Source organism: Protopterus annectens, chromosome 1.part1, assembly GCF_019279795.1.
Source record: "Protopterus annectens isolate FY-2018-M chromosome 1.part1, PAN1.0, whole genome shotgun sequence".
Taxonomy (NCBI): Eukaryota; Metazoa; Chordata; order Ceratodontiformes; family Protopteridae; genus Protopterus; species Protopterus annectens.
The window spans coordinates 921,416,121-921,437,712 of record NC_056726.1 but is presented as its reverse complement, the minus strand read 5'-3'; the positions used below and the strand labels follow the sequence as shown (position 1 = coordinate 921,437,712).

Genomic DNA, 21,592 nt, shown 5'->3' with positions numbered 1-21,592 from the left:
CACACACACACACACACACACACACACACACACACACACACACACACACACACACACACACACACACACACAAACACCTAGGGCCAGTTTTGAGTGTCCAGTCCAACTTCAGCAATGTCTTTGGAATGTGGTAGGAAATCGGAGTACCCGGAGCAAACCCACACAACCACAGGGAGGACATGCAGACTCCACACAGAAGGCACCCAGCCAACAATTGAACTGAAGAACCTCTTGCTGTAAGGCAGCAATGCTAACTGCAACACCACCATGACCACCCTAAGTAAAGTAAAATCTATTAAGTTATCATAATGACTCTTCAACATATACTTATTCTCAGAGGGTGAAATCAGCTACAAGGCATTCTTTAACCACATCAGAAAACTGTGGGTTAAAAGTATAGATGAGACAAGTTGTCAGTGAACAGTTAGGTGAATGCCAATGTGTAGGACACAGTGAATGTGACTTCAGAAAAAAAATGCTCATATTTCACAGTAAGTTTTTATATCAGAGTACTACAGAAACATATCAAACTGCTACAGGAGTAAGAAGAGACATCCATTATATGAATTCAAATCTTGTAATTGCTGTCTGAAATAAAATGTAAAATACAAGTTTAAAATCATGTTCCACTGGTCTGGACAGCATAACTAGTTGTTTAATACAGAGAAACTAGTAAAACTATAAACCAAATATAAATACAGAAGCCAACAGTCTTGAACAGGAAGGTCTACTTCATAACACTGAAATTTCATAACGTTGAATTTCATAACATTGAGATAATAACATTGAAAATTCAAAACACTGGAAACCCAAAACATTGAAAACTCAGAACATTGAAAGTGTGCTTCATAATATTGAAAACTACATTGCACAAGTAAATAATATCACCTCCACCTACAACACCTAACTAACAAACACACTTTCTACTACGTTTCTGCAGGGGGGCAAGCCCCCCTGAACCCCTCCATGTGGGGGCCTCTGCTCCCCACACCTCCCATAAATTAAACATACCAACTCCAAGATCGCACTACAGTGAAAAAAGTTAATTTTCTAACCACCAACCCCCCATAAATTAAATATAACAACTCCAAGATCGCACTACAGTGGAGAAAAGTTAATTTCCTAACCTCGGTGTATGGTGATTGTGATACAGTGAGGTTAGGAAATTAACTTTTTTTCCACTGTAGTGTGACCCTGGAGTTGGTATATTTAATTTAGGCGGTGTATGGGGGAGCAGAGCCCCCACAAAGGGGTGAAAACATAGTAGAAAGAGTGTTTGTTAGTTAGGTGTTGTTATAGGTGAAGAGGATGTTATTTACATATGCATTGTAGTTTTCAGTGTTATGAAGCACACTTTCAATATTCTGAGTTTTCAATGTTTTTGGTTTTCAATGTTTTGGGATTTAAATGTTTTGATCTCAATGTTATGAAATTCAGCATTATGAAATTTCAGTGTTATGAAGTAGATCTGAACAGGAATAAGTCACAGTAAATGAAGTCAAAAAGTACTTTGTAGGTAGTTCAGCGCTTTCATCCTACAAAAGATTTCATCAGAACTGTATCATTCCAGTTGAACAGGCAACCTGATTTGCCACGATCATCTGTAGTAACAAGGAGGAAAAGGGTCACGTGGCCAAACAGATATAGACCCATGTATTTAATGAGTATTATATCTAATATCATGGAGTGTCAAAATGGATTGCATACAAAGTGACACAAGTGACCTACCTCTGAAAGATATGGAACAATATGGATGTGTTAACAGATATCTTGCATCTATTGGCACTCTTTGAAGGAGTAAAAGCAACAGGCCTGACACTGCATGCTGATTTTATTTCACAGCATAAAACTTATGATTATTGGCTGATAACAATCTGCTTCCAGCAGCCCAAAGTATAATTTTCTTAATCTCCCTTTGCCGGCTGTGGGACTCTGAGTAACTCAGCTAACCAGATATTACTCAGGTACAATTGGAGAATTGGGCTAGTCTCCTCACTGGTCTCCTGGACTACATGCTTAGCAATTACTTAGGATCCTATGTCAGCTTTGTTAAGACATGCAACATTATTGCACATTATACAACGGCCCCCCATTATTATTCCAAAACGTGCACGCTGATTGGTCAGCGTGCACGTTGTAAATCAAAGACTTATACTAATGGAAAAAGGTCTGGTCACCCGGACTTTTTCCAGTAGTATAAGCCTTTTTTTTTTTTTTTTTTTTTACAGCAACGGGGAACGCAAGATCTCCATTGCTTTTTAGAAACTGTCTCGCTATGTTAAAGGAGTTTAACATAGCAAGACAGCTTTAAAAAAAAGTAACGGAGATCTTCCTTTCTCCGTTGCTTTTTTTAAAGCTGTCTCGCTATGTTAAATGGGTTTAACATAGCGAGACAGCTTTAAAACAAGCAACGGAGATTCTTTGTTGCTTTTTTAAATCTGTCTCGCTATGTTAAACTCCTTTAACATAGCAAGACACTTTGTAAAAAGCAACGGAGATCTTGCTTTCTCCATTGCTTCCACCCACAGCTCTGATGCACTGCATAAGCATAAGCATGCCCAGTACATAAAAACTGCTGCTTAATACCAGACAGCTGCAGAAGGGCAGCACGGAGGCATTATACAATGCCATTATTTAAGAAAAGTAAGTATGTTTTTTCTTAAATAATGTCATTGTATAATAGTAATAACCCACTTTTGGGTGTGGGTAATGCTGGATTTACCCACAGTTGTCTGTTTGGCCACTCAGGCTTCGCCCTCATGACCAAACCACACCAACCGTGGGTAAATCCAGCATTACCCACACCCAGGCATGGGTTATTGCTTAAGTAGACAATAAATAACAAATGTCATCTGATGCACAGTGGACAGCACTGTTGCCTAACAGTAAGAGGTTCCCCAGTTCGAGTCTCAGCTGGGTTGCTTTCTGTGTGGAGTCTGCAGGTTCTCCCTGTATTCATGTGGGTTTCCTCCAGGTGCTGTAGTTTTCTCACACATTCCAAAGACATGCAGAAGGTGGATTGGATACTCTAACTTGGCCATAGGTGTGAGTGTGTAGTGTGGAAAGAAAAAAGTGGCAGAGCAAGCCACCCAGCAGTGTAGACCCTGACTTTAGATGATTGCTACTGTTGAAGTAATACCCCAACCCTGTGTGGAAAAATGGGAAAAGGAGGTTGTGGATGGATTGATCTGATACATAGTTTAATGTATAATACACTGTTTAAGTAAAATTAAGTAAAAGGACACAGAAGGTCATAGTGACCAAACAATTGTGTGTGAGCATACATCTATATATCTATGTCTATGTTTATATATGTGTGTGTGTGTGTGTGTGTGTGTATATATATCTATATATATATATATATATATATATATATATATATATATATATTTATATATACACACACACACATACATAGAGACGTGTGTGTGTGTGTGTGTGTGTGTGTGTGTGTATATAAATATATATATATATATATATATATATATATATATATGTGTGTGTGTGTGTGTGTGTGTGTGTGTGCGGAGTATCAAAGGTTCACAGTGGTACAAGAAAATAGCCCAAACTGTAAAGTATAAAAACCCACTGGAGCCACCATGACAGGCAAAAGTAAAACTTGTATTTAAACAGATAAGTGCTTGAGCTACTGCTCTTCCTCGGATCTCATATATATATATATATATATATATATATATATATATATATATATATATATATATATATATATATATTTATAGACATGTATGCATTTGCTGTGTGTAAATATATATCAGATGCAGTAGTTTGACCTCATTATTAATGTCAATAAATGTAACTTTACAAGTATTTGCAAAAAAATACAATTCATAATCATACAATGTAACATTGTCATTAAAAATCTAGATTCAGTGGCAGATAACATTTTAAACTTTGACCAGTGTGCACCTACAGACAGAAAACTGCATCCTGTATCTCATCTACTTTTAAAACACCTGTCTACTCTCTTCAAGGAAATCACTGTACCCTTTAAGATCTCATTGATGTGACATGTTTTGAGCATTGTTCTACACTCTTTGGTCTTCAAAGTGCAATGATTTTTTTAATAGTTTGAAAAGGCTTCAGTAGTTCTTATTATACTGTGTTTCTTATTGGTTGCTCAGAGGTGATCTCTCGCTACTTCATAAAGAAATTCCTTATACTGCTCTGTTTGATTTTCTGTCTTTTGGGGGAAACTAACACCAGATTCCAGAACCTAATACTAAAATCAAATATCAATAACTGAAAATAAAAGCTGACAGATACATTACCCTTTATAGTAATAGGTTATTACTATGTAAATATATATATTTATATGGGTCTACCTGAGATGGTCGACAGGATATATGATCAAAACTACTTTGGTCAAGTTCATTTGGTCGACAAGCATGTTATGTGGGGGGCATCGCCCCCACACCCCCCAATGTGGGGGGATGTGCCCCCCACACACCCCTAACTATATATATCAACTCCAGGGTCGCACAATATTGGGGAGGGGGCAAATCTGCCTGTCGACTAAATGAACTGTCGACCAAATGAGTTTCGATCATATGGCCTGTCAACCATCTCAGGTAGACCCATTTATATACATATATATATATATATATATATATATATATATATATATATATATATATATATATATATATATGAATCCCTTTCAAAGTGGTGGCCTAATGGTTAAGGTGTTTGCCTTACAAACACAAGGTGCAGGATTTGAGTCTCACAAGGGATAATTGGCTAGGCTTAAAATGGCACGCAAGGGCAATTAGCTTAGTACTAACTTATGAACCTTATAAAACATTGAATCTGACTTCATCGAACCCACTTCATCAAATCTTCATTATATCGAACTCCTAGAACAACAAAACCAAACCCCAGTAAAGGAACAACTTGGTCACCATGGTACAACTTGCCCTTCCTCCACTGTAGTGCGATCTTGGAGTTGGTATATTTAGTTGGTGGGTGCCCCCCCCTCCACATCAGGGGGCGTGGGGGGATGAATCCCCCCACTTGGAGGGTTTTTTTGTTTTGCTGTTTGTTGTTTTGTCCTGGTGGTTGAGTAGTTCCTTTCCTGGAGTTTGATTTCATTGTTCTGGGAGTTCAATATAATGAAGATTCAATGAAGTGGGTTTGATGAGGTCAGATTCAATAATGTGAGTATTTGATGTTTTGAAGTAGACCCATGTATGTATGTGTATATATATATATATATATATATATATATATATATATATATATATATATATATATATATATATATATATATATATATATATATATATATATACACATATTATGTATTCACATATATGTAGATATAGATATATAATTTAGCCACATGATACCAATTTAGTCACCCACTTCCGTTAATTAATATCCAGGTTTAACACATTCTAATAAGAGCTTGGAATACTGCTTGTAAGTGCCCATTAAAATAAATAATTTATGCTTATTTTCAACCCCATTTTGTGAGGGCTTGTTTGGCATGACTGAGGCTACATTTATAACTGAACGTCTGATGTTATGTAGTCCTATCACGTCGTAATTCTTGCTGGATGGGTTCGGAGCCGATATTCCGCTCCGACTCAGCCGATACTAAAGCTCAAGAGCTTTTACTGGCTCGAGGCTAACCCCTATGCCATGGTGCCTCACAACAATTCCCTAGATATCGTTTGCCGCAAAAGCTTTGAGGTTGTCTCTTACTGGCTTGTTGGCTAAGTAATAGATTTATTAACTAAATCTTGTCCTTTTCCAACCTTTTCTTCTTCAATTGCTTTCTTTATTACTGCTTTATTATTGTGTGACTGTTCTGAGTGTTTTGACCCCTATTTTTCCCCATAGGATTGTACTGCCCATTTAAGTTAGAGTGCCTTTCCTGCCTGTGTGTGTTTTAAAAAAAAAAGTTTATAATATATGATAGACTCTTAGGTTCATAGGTAGGTACTAGGCTATTGGCCCTAGGGCCTATATAAGCCTAGCCAAATGGTACCCTGGCTTTTGCCACCCAAGAAAATTATTTTCCTGTGCCCCTGTCAAGCAGAGCCACAGAAGTGCCCCAGGGGTGAATTTCCTATCTCCCATCCAATCATCAAGATTTTTCATGAAGAGTGCTAATGAGGAGCTTTGTTTGATATAGATAGGTAGTTTGTTCCAGAGTATGGGATTACTGTTTTATTATTGCATGACTGTTCTGAGAGTTTTGACCCCTATTTTTCCCCATAGGATTGTACGGACCATTTAAGTTAGAGGGCCGTAGTTGCCTGTTTAAGTTAGAGGGCCTTTCCTGCCTGTGTGTGTGTTTTAAAAAAAAAGTTTATAATATACGATAGACTCATAGGTTCATAGGTAGGTACTAGGCTATTGGCCCTAGGGCCTATATACGCCAAGCCAAATGGTACCCTGGCTTTTGCCACCCAAGAAAATTATTTTCCTGTGCCCCTGTCAAGCAGAGCCACAGAAGTGCCCCAGGGGTGAATTTCCTATCTCCCATCCAATCATCAAGATTTTTCATGAAGAATGCTAATGAGGAGCTTTTTTTGATATAGATAAGTAGTTTGTTCCAGAGTATGGGAAGTCTCTGGGACAGGAATCTATCCCTTCAGCATGTTCTGTTTATTGTGGTGACAAGGTTTAGGTCCCTAGAGCATGTAGCTCAGAGGGATTGGGATTTCATGAAGTGTAGCATGTCCAACAGCTCTGGGTTTGACATAGCTTTGTATGTTAGGCAGAGATTGCCTCTGAGTAGGCGATATGTGACAGAGTAAAGCTGGAGTTTTTTGAGATGGTCTGCGTACTGCATCTGTTTGAGGCTGGTAATCCTCATTGTGAGGTATTTCTGTGGCCTTTCCAGTTGTTGTAGATGTCTTGTGAGGTACATACCAAAAGGGGCATTGTACTCTATAATGGGTCTAATGAGTGATGAGTAGAGGGGAACAATGACCTCTTTTTTCCTGGATGAGAAACCTTTTGTGATGAGGTGTGCCATGTAGAAGGATTTCCTGACTACTGTGGCGATGTGATTATCAAAGGAGAGACTACTGTCCACCTGTGTCCCAAGGTCTCTTATCACACTTTTGGTATTACGTAGACTATCGCCTATGTGGTAGTTCATGGATGCAGAGTTTTTACCAAAAGGGATGACAATGCACTTTTTGGCAGTAAGCTTGAGGCCATGGCTTTGACACCACGCATCTGTCTCAGTGAGGCCCTTTTGTAGGATGTCCACATCTTTAGGACTTTTGATTATGGTTCCTAGTTTGCAGTCATCTGTGAACTTTGTTAGCCAAAGACCTTCTGTGTTAGCCTGTACTTCAGAGAAGTAGATACCAAACAGGGGAGGACCTAGGAGTGAACCCTGTGGTACTCCACTTGTCACTGGTCTGAGGTTGGATTTAGAGTCTGCTACTTTCACAGTGTGGGTTCTGTCAGTGAGACAGTTGGCAACCCATCTTGTAACATAGGGATTTATACCTAGTTCATAGGTTCACAGGTAGGTACTGGGCTATCTGCCCTAAGGCATATATTAGCCCAGCCACATTGTGCGGTATTCACTGCCCCTTTGGTTAGTTCCCTAGGCCCTTGATCTAGCAGCTAGTACCCTTGGCCCCTATCTAGTAGAGCTGTTGGTATGATCCCTGGTGTGAACTTTCTGTTACCCATCCACTCGTCAGGCTTCCTCTTGAAGAGTGATAGCGAGGGGCTCTGTCTTATGTAGATCGGGACCTTTTCCATAGCAAGGGAAGTCTTTGCGAAGGGAATCTTTCCCTCCAGCATGTTCTATTCATTTATGTGCTGAGGTTTATATCCCTAGAGCGTGTAGCTTGAGTGGATTTGGTTTTGCTAAGATGGAGCATGTTCAACAGTTCTGGGTTGGACATGGCTCTATATGTTAGACAGAGATCGACTCTGAGAAGGTGGTATGCAACAGAGAAAAGCATTAGTTTTTTCAATCGTGCTGCATAGGGCAACTGTTTGAGGCCAGTAATCCTCTTAGTGAGGTACCTCTGTGGTCACTCCAACTGCTAGAGATGCCTAGCCAGGTATATTCCAGTTGGTGCACTGTACTCAATAATGGGTCTGATGAGGGAAGAGTAGAGGGGCACCACTACATCCATAGATCTTGATGCAAACCCTTTCATGATCAGATGGGTCACATAGAAGGATCTTCTAACCACCTTGGCAACATGGTTATCAAAGGAAAGCTGACTATCTACTTGGGTCCCTAGATCCCTTATTACTACTACTTCAGATTTCAGGGGGTTGCCTCCTATGTGGTAGTTCGGGGGTACTCTGTTTTTTCCAAAGGGGATTACTACACATTTTTTAGCATTTAGCTTGAGACCATGGCCTTGACACCATGCATCAGTCTCATTAAGGCCCTTCTGGAGGATATCCATGTCGGCCAGAGACCCTATTATAGCACCCAGTTTGCAGTCATCCACAAACTTGGTCAGCCACAGCCCTTCAGTGCTTGCCTGTACTTCTGAGAAGTATATGCCAAACAGGAGGGACCCCAGGACAGTGCCCTGAGGCACACCGCTCGTTACTGGTCTGGATTCAGACATAGATCCCGCTACTCTTACTTTGTGGGATCTGTCTGAGAGCCAATTTGCAATCCATCTTGTGACGTAAGGGTGTATGCCCAGGTTGGTGAGTTTATCAATAATACCCGAATATGGAATGGTGTCAAATGCTTTAGCAAGGTCAAGGTAAGCCGTGTGTACCTCCTTTCCCTTATCTGTAGCCTGAGTAACTGTCTCAAAGAAGTCCACCAGGTTCAGGAGGCATGATCTGCCCTTGACGAAGCCAAACTGTGTGGGGTCAAGTGTTTGGAGGTTCCCAATCTCTCCATTTATGAGTTCCATAATGATTCGCTCCATTGCCTTACAGAGCAGACTGGTCAGGCTTATTGGTCAGTAGTTCCCAGGGTCAGTTGTGGGCCCACCCTTGTGCAGCGAAACCACCATTGCTGTGCCCCATTCTATGGGCACATATCCTGTCGAAAGGCTGAGACTAAACAGGGTATTCAGATGCTGGGTTAATTCATTTTGGAGCTCGTGTATAACACAGTCTGGGACACCATCTGGTCCCATAGAGGCAGTGTTTTTAGCTTTAGATAGACCCTTATTAACCAACGTATCAGTAATAATTGGAGCTACACAATCCCCTGGAATAGTAATAGGCTCTGTAGGTGGTGAGGGGGGATGGAGAAGTTTGCACTGAACCTGTCAGCCAAGATGTTGGCAATGTCAGTGGGGTCAGTGTATTTTGTTCCATTTTGTGCTAGCTCAGAACAGACCTCAGTGTTGCCATTTAGGTTTTTGATGTAACCATAGAAGGCCTTATGGTTATCCTTGGCAACTTTCTTTTAGAAATTGGCTTTAGTTGACTTGATGAGTGCCCTCAATTTCTTACTAAAGCTGATCAGGGAAGATTTTTCTACTTGAGATTTGGCCTTTTTTTGTATAAGTCTCCTCCTTTTATTGTATAGTTTGCTTATGGCCGGGGTCCACCAGACTGGTTTCTTCTTGCTTGCCAAAGGAGTCTTGGTTTTATTTGGGATAGCATGGTCCATGCAATCCTGAAGATGTATATAAAGTGCCTTGGGGTAGGATTCTGTATCCTGGATATCATTATCCTTCTGCAAGGGAATAGTGAAGCTTTCCACTTCGGATGCAAGTAGTTTGAAGTTTGCTTTGGAAAGGTTTTTTTCAATTGTTTCTTTGACTGGGGGAGGTGGAGGGGTGAGGATGTCTAGGGTTATCAGTTTGTGGTCTGATCTGACTAGAGAGGGAGTGATCTCGAGAGGGAGTGATAATGGGTGTGGTACAATGGGCGCCCATATTTGTGATGGCTAAATCCAATATGTTGTCCCCTCTAGTGGGAGAACATACCAGTTATTCAAGGGCATTTGAATTTATAAATTCTATGAACCGCTGGGCATAGGAGTTAGAACTTTGGTAGTTCACCCAGTCTATACGAGGGTAGTTGAAATCACCCACAATGATGGTGTTGGGTAGGACCTTTATATTTTCCATTGCCTCAAGGAATGCTGAGTGAGCATCTTGGGACATGGTGGGCGATCTATAACAGGCTACAACTTGAAATGTGGTTTTGCCTGCTGATAGTTGCGCATGGATGATCTCTGGGGCATCATGCTGCGCCACTAACCTGGAGATGTGGGTATGCATGATGAATATGGATACACCTCCGCCCTTTGTACTGCGATCTGATAACTGAGGCCCGAAGCTATGATATGAATTGTAACCTGGTAGTGCTGCGGTGCTCTCTGGAGCCTTGAACCAGGTTTCCGTCACTGCACAAACATCGATTTTCTCCATACTGAGGAGTGCCTCGAGTGCGTGTATTTTGAGGTTGAGACTTCTGGCGTTGAGTAGCATTACCCTTAGTTTTTGGTTACCTGTGCTGGTTACAGTGGTTGGTTTGTCCTTTGAGCCTTGCCTAAAAAAGGCACTATGGGGACAACAAGACCCTTGGCCAGTATTCGAAAGCCTAGGGGTGACAGGTGCAAACCCTCTCTGGCGAAACAGCGAGGCTTGTCTATCATGTCATCCCAAGCAGACAGACACTGGATCCCCTTAGAATGACACCAGAAGCTTAGCCAATTGTTGAAATTGATCATTTTGTATTTGTATTGTGGTATCATTCTAGGTGAAGGTAGTATGCCACTCAAGGTCATGGTCATAACAGCTTGGGCTACATGATCAGAGAGTTCCTCGATGTCTCTTTTCATGTAGTCCAGGGTGGTACATCTTAGATCATTCACACCAACATGTACAATGACAGGTCATACTTGTACTTGTTCTGGAGTGACCTAAGTGCCTGTGTTATGTGGCGGATCCTAGCACCCAACAGACAGCTGACAGTAACCTTCTCCTTGTTCAGCCTGGTGAGTGGAACATCTGTGTGCCTTACTATAGAGTCTCCTATTACTAGCATGTCGAATATGGTGTTTTGCCTTAGGGGCTGTCGTGAGGCACACTGCTGAGGTGAATTATGTGTTTTCTGGCTTGTGTTTGGAGGTACAGTTTGCTTGCTTGTCTGCTTTGGAGGGCACTGTTTCTTTTTCAGATTGGTACCTAGTGCCTCTGAATATGTTTTTGTGTATTTATGTGCATGTTTTGCCGGTGCTTGTTTTGTAAATCCATGTGTGACTGATGGTGTGATGCTAGTGTCTCTCTTCTCCTAGTGACTATCTGTTACAGTCATGGGTTGAGAGCGCTTAGCCTCCAGTCTGGCTGTGTATTTGCATCTCTCACAAGTGTTTGTGTCTAGAGGTAAGAGGAGAGGGTTGTTTGTACACATGAGGCAGTTGTGACATTGCCTCAGGATGCCCAATTCCACCAGATGAACTGGAGAGTACACCTGAAGCTGACCTCTGACCATGCTTGGAAAAATAAATTTCACTTGTCTTCTGGACAATTGAGGGTCTTATGCTGTATTATAATAGTGCTGTCTAGGAGATTTGGAAAATAATAGTGATGTCTAGGAGATTTGGACAAGTGCTGATTTGGGTTATGCAATTGCTGCAATAAGAGCAGTTGATCTGAAGCACTTGAGTTGAGGCTTGCCTAGTTCTAAGGGAAAGTTTGCAGTGCGGACTTTGTGGAGCCAGGTATAGTATACCCCAGCTAGCTGGCGCTGCCTGATGCTGCTCTGTACACAAGACCATGCAAAAAGAGAGTTGCAGAGTTTCAGGAGAGAGAGATCTAGTTTAGTGAGTTTATCTATAATTCCAGAGTGGAGGATGGTGTTGAAAGCCTTGGCGAGATCTAGATAGGCTGTGTGAACCACCTTACCCTCATCTATGGCTTTGGTGACTGCTTCAAAGAAGTCTATCAGGTTTAGGAGACTTGATCTGCCTTTTACAAATCCGAACTGGGAAGGGTCCAGAGTTTAGAGATTACCAATGTCATTGTTTATAAGTTACATGATGATATGTTCCATAGCCTTGCAGAACAGGCTTGTCAGGCTAATGGGGCTGTAGTTCTCGGGGTCCATGGTGGCTCCCCCTTTGTGGAGTGAGATAACTATTGCTGTGCACCATTCAGTGGGCACAAAGCCAGAGGTGAAGCTATGATTGAACATGGTACTTAGGTGGGGTGCCTGTTCATTCTGTAATGCATGTAGAATGCAGCCTGGGATGTTGTCAGGTCCCATGGATGCTGTGTTCTTGGCTTTGGAGAGTGAGGTTTTTACCTGTGCAGCCATGATTACAGGAACTTTGCATTATTCCAGTATAGAGATGGACTCTTTAAGGGGTGAGAGGGAGGTAAAGTTAGCACTGAACCTATCTGCCAGGATGTTGGCAGTATCAGTTGGTTCTGTATATTTAGTGCCATTGTGCTGTAACTCAGAGCAGATCTGAGTGTTGCCATTGAGATTCTTGACATAGCTATAGAATGCTTTGTGGTTGTCTTTAGAATCAGTGACAATTTTGTCTTTGTAACTAGCTTTGGAGGATTTTATGAGGGATCTCAGCTTCTTACTGAGGCTGACCATGGAGTTTCTCCAATCATGGGATTTTACTCTTTTTTTGCAACAGTTTTTTTCTTCTGTTGTAGAGTTTGTTTCTGGCAGGGGAACCACTAGATTAGCTTCCTTTTTTTGGAGGATAGCATCTTGGTTCTGTTAGGGATTGCACGGTCCATGCACTTGTGTAAGTACTTATAAAGTACAATTGTATAGGATTCAGCAGTCATACCTCTATTGTCCATCAGCATGGGTGTCGTGAAGTTTGCCACTTCTGTCTTAAAAGTGTGAAGTTGGCTTTGGAGACATTTTTTATGGTGGTTTCCCTAATGGAGGGTGGGGTGGGATGTGGATGTCTAGGGTGATTTGCTTGTGGTCAGATCTGACCAATGAGGAATTACCTCTGGTGTGGAACACCCGTTGCTCATGTTGGTATTGACTAGATCTAGGATATTGCTGCCCCTGGTGGGAGTGTGGATAAGTTGATCAAAGGCATTGGAATTTATGAATTGCAGAAAACGTTGAGCACAAGAGTTGGTACATGAGTAGTTTTCCCAGTTAATGGTGGGGTAGTTGAAATCGCCCATTATTAGGGTGTTAGTTTGTACCCTAATATTTTCCACTGTATCAAGGAATGAGGAGTGGGAATCCTGGGGCATGGTGGGGGGTCTGTAGCAAGCTACAATTTGGATTGTGGTCTTTCCCAGTGTTAGTTGCACTTGGATAATCTCGGATGCATTTTACTGAGCAACTAGCCTGGAGGTGTGGATATCCTTAATGAATATGGACACTCCTCCACCTTTAGTGCTTCGGTCCAGGTTAGGTGGCTGAAAGGTGTGGTATGAATTATAGCCTGGTAATGCAGGGGTGCTCTCTGGAGCCTTGAACTAGGTCTCTGTCACTGCAAAGATGTCGATGTTCTCCATTTTAAGGAGTGCCTCGAGTGAGTGCATATTGGACCTGGTCATCACCAACATGGGCGACAGGTGTTCCGTACCAGAGGTCAACCCGACACTGGTTAGATTAGACCATAAACTAATCACCCTGGATGTCCACACCCAACCACCACCCCCAAGCAAGGAAACCACAGTGAAAAACTTTTTCTAAAGCAAACTTCACCTTACTTAAGGCAGAGGTGGTAAGTTTCAAAGCCCCCACACTAAAGGATTACACTGCCCAAGATGCAGAATCCTTTACAGTTGCACTCTGAGCACCTACAAGGATGCATGGATCGTGCCATCCCTAGCAAGACCAAGACTTACTCCCTTAAGAGAAGGAAACCAGTCTAGTGGACCCCTGCCATAAACAGGTTATACAACAGAAGGAGGAAACTAGTTCAGAAAAAAGGCAAATCCCAAGAAGGAAAGGACATCCATGATCGGTATCAGTAAGAAACTGAGGTTCCTCATAAAATCATCTAAGGCTAACTTCAAAAGAAAAATAGCCAAGGATTCAAAAGATAACCATAAAGCCTTCTTTAGCTATGTAAAGAATCTAAGTGGAAACCCGTAGATATGCTCTGAGCTAGTGTAAAATAGCACAAAATATACTGAACCTACTGATATTGCCAACATCCTGGCAGATAGATTCAGTGCAAACTTCACCCCCCTCTCACCTTCAAAGGGACCCACAACAATACCAGAAAAGTGTAGTGTCCCAGAAATCACAGAAGCACAGGTGAACACAGCCCTTTCAAAAGCCATAAACACAGCATTGATGGGGCCAGATGGTGTCCCAGGCTGCGTCTTGCATGAACTACAGAACAAACTAATCCCCTACCTAAAACGCTGTTCAACCTCAGCCTCTCCACAGTCTATGTACCCATAGAATGGCACACAGCAATGGTTATTCCACTCCACAAAGGAGGGGCCACAACTGACCCTGGTAACTATCGCCCCATAAGCCTGACTAGCCTGGTCTGCAAGGCTATGGAGTGCATCATCATGGAACTCATTAACAAAGACATTGGGAACCTCCAAACACAGTTCGGCTTTGTTAAGGGCAGATCATGCCTACTAAACCTGGTTGACTTCTTTGAGGCAGTCACTAAGGCCATAGACGAGGGAAAGGTGGTTCACACAGCCTATCCTGATCTTGCCAAAGCGTTCAACATCATTCCTCACTCAGGTATTATAGAAAAACTCACCAGCCTAAACATAAACTCCTACATCACAAGATGGGTTGCCAACTAGCTTACAGACAGAACTCACACGGTAAGAATAGCGGGCTCCAGGTCCGATTCAAAACCAGTCACAAGTGGTGTCCCACAAGGCTCTGTTCTGGGACCCCTGCTGTTCGGCATATATTTCTCAGAAGTACAGGCAAACACAGGAGGACTATGGCTAACCAAGTTCACTGATGACTGCAAACTGGGAGCCATAATTGACTATATGGCTGACATGGACATCCTTCAAAAAGGCCTTACTGAGACAGACACCTGGTGTCAAAATCATGGCCTCAAGTTAAATGCCAAAAAATACATAGTCATCCCATTTGGGAAAAACAAAACACCCACGAATTACCACATAGGCGGCAGCCCCCTTAATACAGAAGAGGTAATAAGAGATCTGGGGACTCAGGTAGATAGTAATCTCTCCTTTGACAATCATATTGCCATAGTAGTTAGGAAATCCTTCTATGTGGCCCATCTAATTACTAAGGGGTGCGCATCTAGAAATAAAGAGGTTATAATGCCCCTCTGCTCATCACTGATTAGACCCATCATTGAATACAATGCTCCATTTGGGATGTACCTCACAAGACACTTGCAACAGCTGGAAAGACCACAAAAGCACCTCACCAAGAGGATTACTGGCCTCAAACATATGTCCTATGCAGCCTGACTGAAAAAAACTCCAGATGTACTCAGTGGCATATCGCTTACTCAAAGGTGATCTCTGCCTGACTTACAAAGCCATGTCCAACTCAGAACTGATGAACATGCTCCACCTAAAGAAATCCAAGTCACTGCGAGCCACACACTCTAGTGAGCTAAACCTTGCCACAACAATAAATAGAACATGCTGGAGGGATAGATTCCTATCACAGAGACTCCCCATGCTTTGGAACAAAATTCCTAACTACATTAGGCAGAGCCCCTCACTAACACTCTTCAAGAGAAGCCTTGATGAGCAGATGGGTAACAGAAAATACACCCCTCGGATCACTTCATTGGCTCTGCTTGACAGAGGCTCGGTTAATTAATCAATGGGGTGGCGAAAGCTGACACACTCTGGCTAGGCTTATAAATGCCCTCAGGCAGATAGCCTAATACCTACCTATGAACCTATGAACTCTTTCTGAATTGATACTTATACTAAAGAACTTGCATATTTTAACTGTGATCTGCAGTTTTGCTTCAGGCCTATGTATATATTGTAAATGGTTTTTACCTTGTTTGTTAATAATTTGTCTTAGAATGAGAATACTGTTTATCATTTATTGTCTTTTACTTTTCATGGAAAACTTAAAAAAATATTTTGAAAAAAAAAAGAAAGCACAAGTAAAGAGATTGTTAAAAGGTGTTCTCTTGCTGACTGTTGCAGTTCTAAATACCAATTGTACATTATCTGTTCAAAACCTATATGATTAAAAAAAGAATTCACATATACTTGATACATTGTGCCTGTCATTTTTTTTTTTGCATCCAGTTTTAAATGCTGCTTCAAAGAATGCAAGGAAAGAAGTACCCATTGTTATGCACACAACAAAATTAGAAGGAAGCAACAAAAGACATGCAGAGGAATTTTAAGGAAAAGGTCATAGATTGCAACACACATACTGGCTGCTAATACATTTCAGGTGGCTTGTAGCATAGTTTTCCAGAAAATTGAAGTAGACGTACTGTAGTAAGAACTTCTGTAAATAATCCAGTGTCAAAAGATAAAGTCATCAAGTAGAATGAAATCGCCCAAAGGCCTAACATTTGGTTATAAAGTAAAGTACAGATCTACAAGATAGTTTAATTTATATACAATGCGAGTTCACTAGAAGTGAGAAAATGTACTTGGAATGTGTAAGAGTTTTGTAATTCATTCATTCATTCAGTAATTTTCTCTTATCTACTTGCTGTTCTGGATCACAAAAAGCAAAAGGTTAGTGCAGCCAGTGAGAGGCTTACCCTTGTTGGGCATTTCAGGCCTAGCCAACATCCCTTTCAAAGGTAAGAATCAAACCCTATACTTTATGTCTGCACAGTAAACGCCATAAGCATTATGTTAATCCCAACCCCCCAAAACAAATTCTGATTAAGATGACTTTTCTGGAAACACACACCTTCACCTGCACACACACACACACACACACACACACACACACACACACACACACACACACACACACACACACACACACACACACAGGCAGACGTACATGTACACATGCACACGCACACACTGTTTACATACCAAGTCTACACAGGCTGACAGACAGAAGGCAACCTGAGCAGGAAAACAAAACCGAGAGCCAGAGAGCTAAGTATTGTTGGGTACCATAGTAATTCTATTCCCTAAGTTACGCTCTATAATGATAGGAAATGATAAACTAAATGAAAAATTCACACACATAACATCAGTATGCATTATGAAATGTATCTAATAGTGATAATTAAAAACAAACGTGAAAACAATATCCATTTTTTTATTTCTTTGTTATTACAGTTATTTGAGGGTAGTGGATAATGGGAAGGCATATACCCCCATAACCATGATGACATCTCCTCAGTTATATATTTAGGCATCATTTGTATCTCTTTCTTTCTTTCTTTCTTTATTTATTTATTTACTGGCAGACAGTTTCAATGCATTTTTTTTTTATTTCAACACATTAAAGTTGTCTTTTGGGGTTTTGATTTCAAGGTGTACAAGTTCACTTCTTTTGAGGGGGGGGTTCTTGATATATATATATATATATATATATATATCTATATATATATATATATATATATATATATTATAAAGATGTTATTTTGCTTTCTGTTAGCAATCAACTTTTCTTTTATGTGATTTATAGATGTCATTTATTTTAAATTATTTTTCAGTATACAGGAGTGCCCTGTTCAATGCACCATGCAGAATTCTTTTCTAAAATGTCATGCAATTAGTAGCATTTAAATAAAGTATGTATTGCAAATTCAAAGTTTGATGATGAACATGATTAGCATCATAAATGTGTTAACTAGAAAAATCACTGACAAATTAAATACATTCTGCACTTATTTTTGACATTGCCTACTTGCTGCATATCATCTGTTACATACAATATCAAACAAATATCCAGATTTGCTTAGCAAGGAGTAACAGTATGTCATTCTGAACTTTAATGGGTATTGAGAAAGACTGACTGTGCAGTATGTTGCTAATGTGCATTTGGAGGGAAACTGATGGACATGACACTTTCTTCTTGATAAAGCCATTGTTATGGCATACACTAACTAGACTGCCTAATGTTGGGCTTACAGAATGTCAGTTTTATCATGATATATGCAGATGCCATCAGTAAAGGCAAGAGGATGAAATAGATTTACAGAATGTATTGTGATCTCATTGAAGACTTACAGAAGGCTGTAGATGTGAATACACTGGCAGATATAAGTGTATCATCACAAAAGTAAATACAGTTTTTAATCAAAGAATCATAAGTGGGAAAGAAAATCGATGTATACAAAATGCTGCCCTCAGAACTATCATGGAAGATCAACTAGTCTACATGCATGTTTTTTTGCACTTGATTAGATTTTTATTATTTCAGTGTTTTCATTTGTGTGCGTAATGGCATCTGCACTAACTATATAATATTGTCTGGAATTAATCCTTCACTGATTGTTGGTTTCTTGCATGACATAGGGAATGGCATTCTTGCATAACAGTATGATTGGGTCACATGGAAATCTCAAGTCTTCTAACTGTGTAGTAGACAGCCGTTTCGTTTTGAAGATAACTGACTATGGGCTGGCCAGCTTCCGATCAAACTGTGACAACGAGGACACATATTCACTCTATGCAAGTAAGTAAGAGTATAATTTTATCACAGCAATTTCCCTTCTTAAGGGCTGTGCAGCATCATGAAGTAGAAGATGTCTGTATGTTTGACCCTATTTATATACCCTGTGTTTGTCTAACTTTGAAACTTTCAGTAATGTATTTAGAAAAGCGACTGTCATCCCCATATTTAAACATACACCACCAGAGTTGTGTAGAAATTTCATGAGACAGAACTTCATTGTTTTTATTACTAATTCCACTCCTTTTCAAGTTACTTGTATCAGGATGATTAGTACGAAGTATTCATCATCATCATCATCGCCACACTCTTTTTCCCATTTTCTATGTGGGATTCAGTATTGGGTCACCTTCCACGTCCTCTCTTGACTCCTTATCACTCTCGTATCTTCTTCAACTCTTACACAATCTTCTCAGTCTTCATTAGGTGGCTGTTTTGATCAGTTCTCTATAATATTACTTCTTTCAATTAGCTGCAAGCGATGCAGTTGTAACTTGTATCAGACATTGTGAAACATGTACACAAGTAAAATCTGAAGTTAGAGTAGATTAAACTGTTCAGTTATAAGTCTAGCAGCCTTATTGCTCAAAACATGATATATGACCTTGATAAATCTTATACACACTTGCCACTGAGAAATGACACTATTAGTTTTGTAAAAAGTAGGATTTAAATCTTCATTTCATATTAAGATACTCTGCATTATAGATGTTGAAGAATTCACTTGATAATTATATTGCTATATCACTCAGTTATGTATTTTGAAATCACAAAAGCATGTTTGAATATCTGTACCTCTCTAGACCTCTTTAAGAGGAACCTGGATGACTGGATGGGAGACAAAAATACACTCCTGGGATCCCAGCTATGTCCCTGCTGGACAGGGAAAACAGGTGCTGATTTTTGTGGGAACATGGGTGAAATTCTTGGCTAGGCTTTTAACGTCCACTGGGCCAATAGCCTAGTATCATCCTATGAACCTATGGGCAGTTTATATAATTTCATACATTATTGCTTAGATGATGCATTCTAGCTTAATCTATTAGGCTGCAGGAACCAGGCATAATAACTGTATGCTTCATAAGATTATTCTCAGCTTAGGGCTTATGACCATTTAGAAACTCAGCTGCATCACCCTTGTAATGATAGGGATAGACTAGTTCTCTCTGGACAGAAGATCATTAGCATTAATGCCAGCCATGAATTTATAATTGCCTATCAATTTGTCATGGTTTGCTTTTACTGTTTTCAAATTGATACTCTGCTTAATGTATAAAGGGAGTCAATTCCCATGGTATTGTTAATCTACCAGTGTAAATTTACATCCTTGAAGTAGCTGAACAGCTGTTTGTTCTATGATGGGAAGTAGGCTGAAAAAGTAAGGGATCATTTATAGTACAATAGGCTAAACAAAGATCTACTCTGAGGAGCATTTAAGAGGCTGAGCATTTGTATGGAGATTTTTGACTATTGGATAGCTTAAGCAGCTTAAACCACACATTTTTTGTATGTAAGAATCTTTGGGGCCTTTCAAGATGTACAAGGTGCTTAGAGAATCATCTTCCAAAAGATACATTGTATTTGCTAATGTATCTGATGAGGAAGGAGTAAATGGTTGCAAGTACATCCTTGGACACATTGGAGAAGCCATGACAAATAATCTGTGAAACAGGAAGATTGGTTTGTCTGCACATGTAGCAGAGTTCCTCCCTTTATTTTTCATCAGAATAATATGTATAACAATGTTTTCTTGACCACTAATACCCAATGATTAAAATACACATAAAATTGCAAGAACTGGAGTAAAACAGATCTTGAAAATAATGGGGAATGTTATTCATCATATGTTCAGCTTACTACTTTTTGTTTTGCGTTTTCTCATTTCCCACCTGTTCCTTGTTATATCACTGCTATGTGCGTACCAGCTATAAAATTCAATGATAATAATTTATGCTTATAAAAAAACAAATGGTATGCTACTATTATATTTATAGAACACATGAATGAGAAAAATGTGAGGCTTGTCTGACTTCCTGGACTTACTGTATGCTTACTCAGTATTAAGTGCACTGTCATAAAAGGAAGTGTGTTTATTTTTAATAAGTGGAATGCCAAAATTTGCTCTGATATCAGGAAAAAGATAAACTTGTTAAGCACTTCCCTAATGTAAGGCCTGATGGTAACCGTGCTTAAGGTGCTTTACAAAAGTTTGTTATACATTCCTAAGCCCAGTTAACATCAGGACTAACATTAGGGACAGTGCCAGCTGCAAAAACAGTGACAGAAGGTAAAAGAGTCTTTAAAAGCTGTTAGAATGTCACTCTATCATGTTTATAAACATAAATGTTTATGACAGAACAAAGTGCCTAGCAACTTTTAAAAATGGTTTTACCTTTTACCAGATGGGCACTTGCATTTCTGCATGCTCTATGCCTCAATTATGCATGATTCTGCTTGGTATTTTTGGCATATTACTTATAAAAATCTGTAAGTTTCTGGTAAATCACCTAGGATTGCAGTCAATGAAACAACTTGTTGCTGTTTTTTTTTTACTTCTTATTGTTCAGACAATTTATCTTAATGCAAAACCTATAAGTCTATTAACTTTTACATGAATTGGAGCAGTATTCCAAAACTGTCCTGATTTCTATTCTTTGCCACTCCAAGTGTATTTATATTCATCCAGAATTCTTAAGCAGAGAACTTGACAGGTATGTTGCTCTCTGTTTGATATCAAGTGCTTTACTAAAGCTAGTAAAATGGTTTTTACTTCTACACTTTTCTCTCTCTTTTTTTTTTTTTTTTATTGGAACTGGTAATTCATAGAGCAGGTAAAGCTCCATGCACTATGAGTAGGTCTCCCTTATGTGCCTTCAACATGGATTCCAAGATTCACCTCTTTAGCTTTGTTCTCCTGACGAGTGTCTTGGAATCTATGTCTCAAACACATAATAAGTGTGTGGAGAGCTAGTCATAATCAGCTTTATTGTACTTTATTGAGTTGTTTGGTATTGGTCAGTGCCCATTTACAAAAGATATCTAGTAAAATCAGCTCCATGGTAAAAATAAATGCTTTTGT

The 21,592-nt window shown here is 39.9% G+C and overlaps 1 protein-coding gene across 1 annotated transcript in view; it reads left to right on the top strand.

The window, feature by feature from the left end:
• The window catches only part of NPR2 (natriuretic peptide receptor 2), a 2,072,492-nt gene that overhangs the window by 1,507,462 nt on the left and 543,438 nt on the right, over positions 1 to 21,592 (top strand). Inside the window, exon 13 of the mRNA XM_044078984.1 lies at positions 18,357 to 18,516. Within this exon, the coding sequence (XP_043934919.1) occupies positions 18,357 to 18,516 (160 nt within the window). The remainder of the gene's footprint in view (positions 1 to 18,356; positions 18,517 to 21,592) is intronic.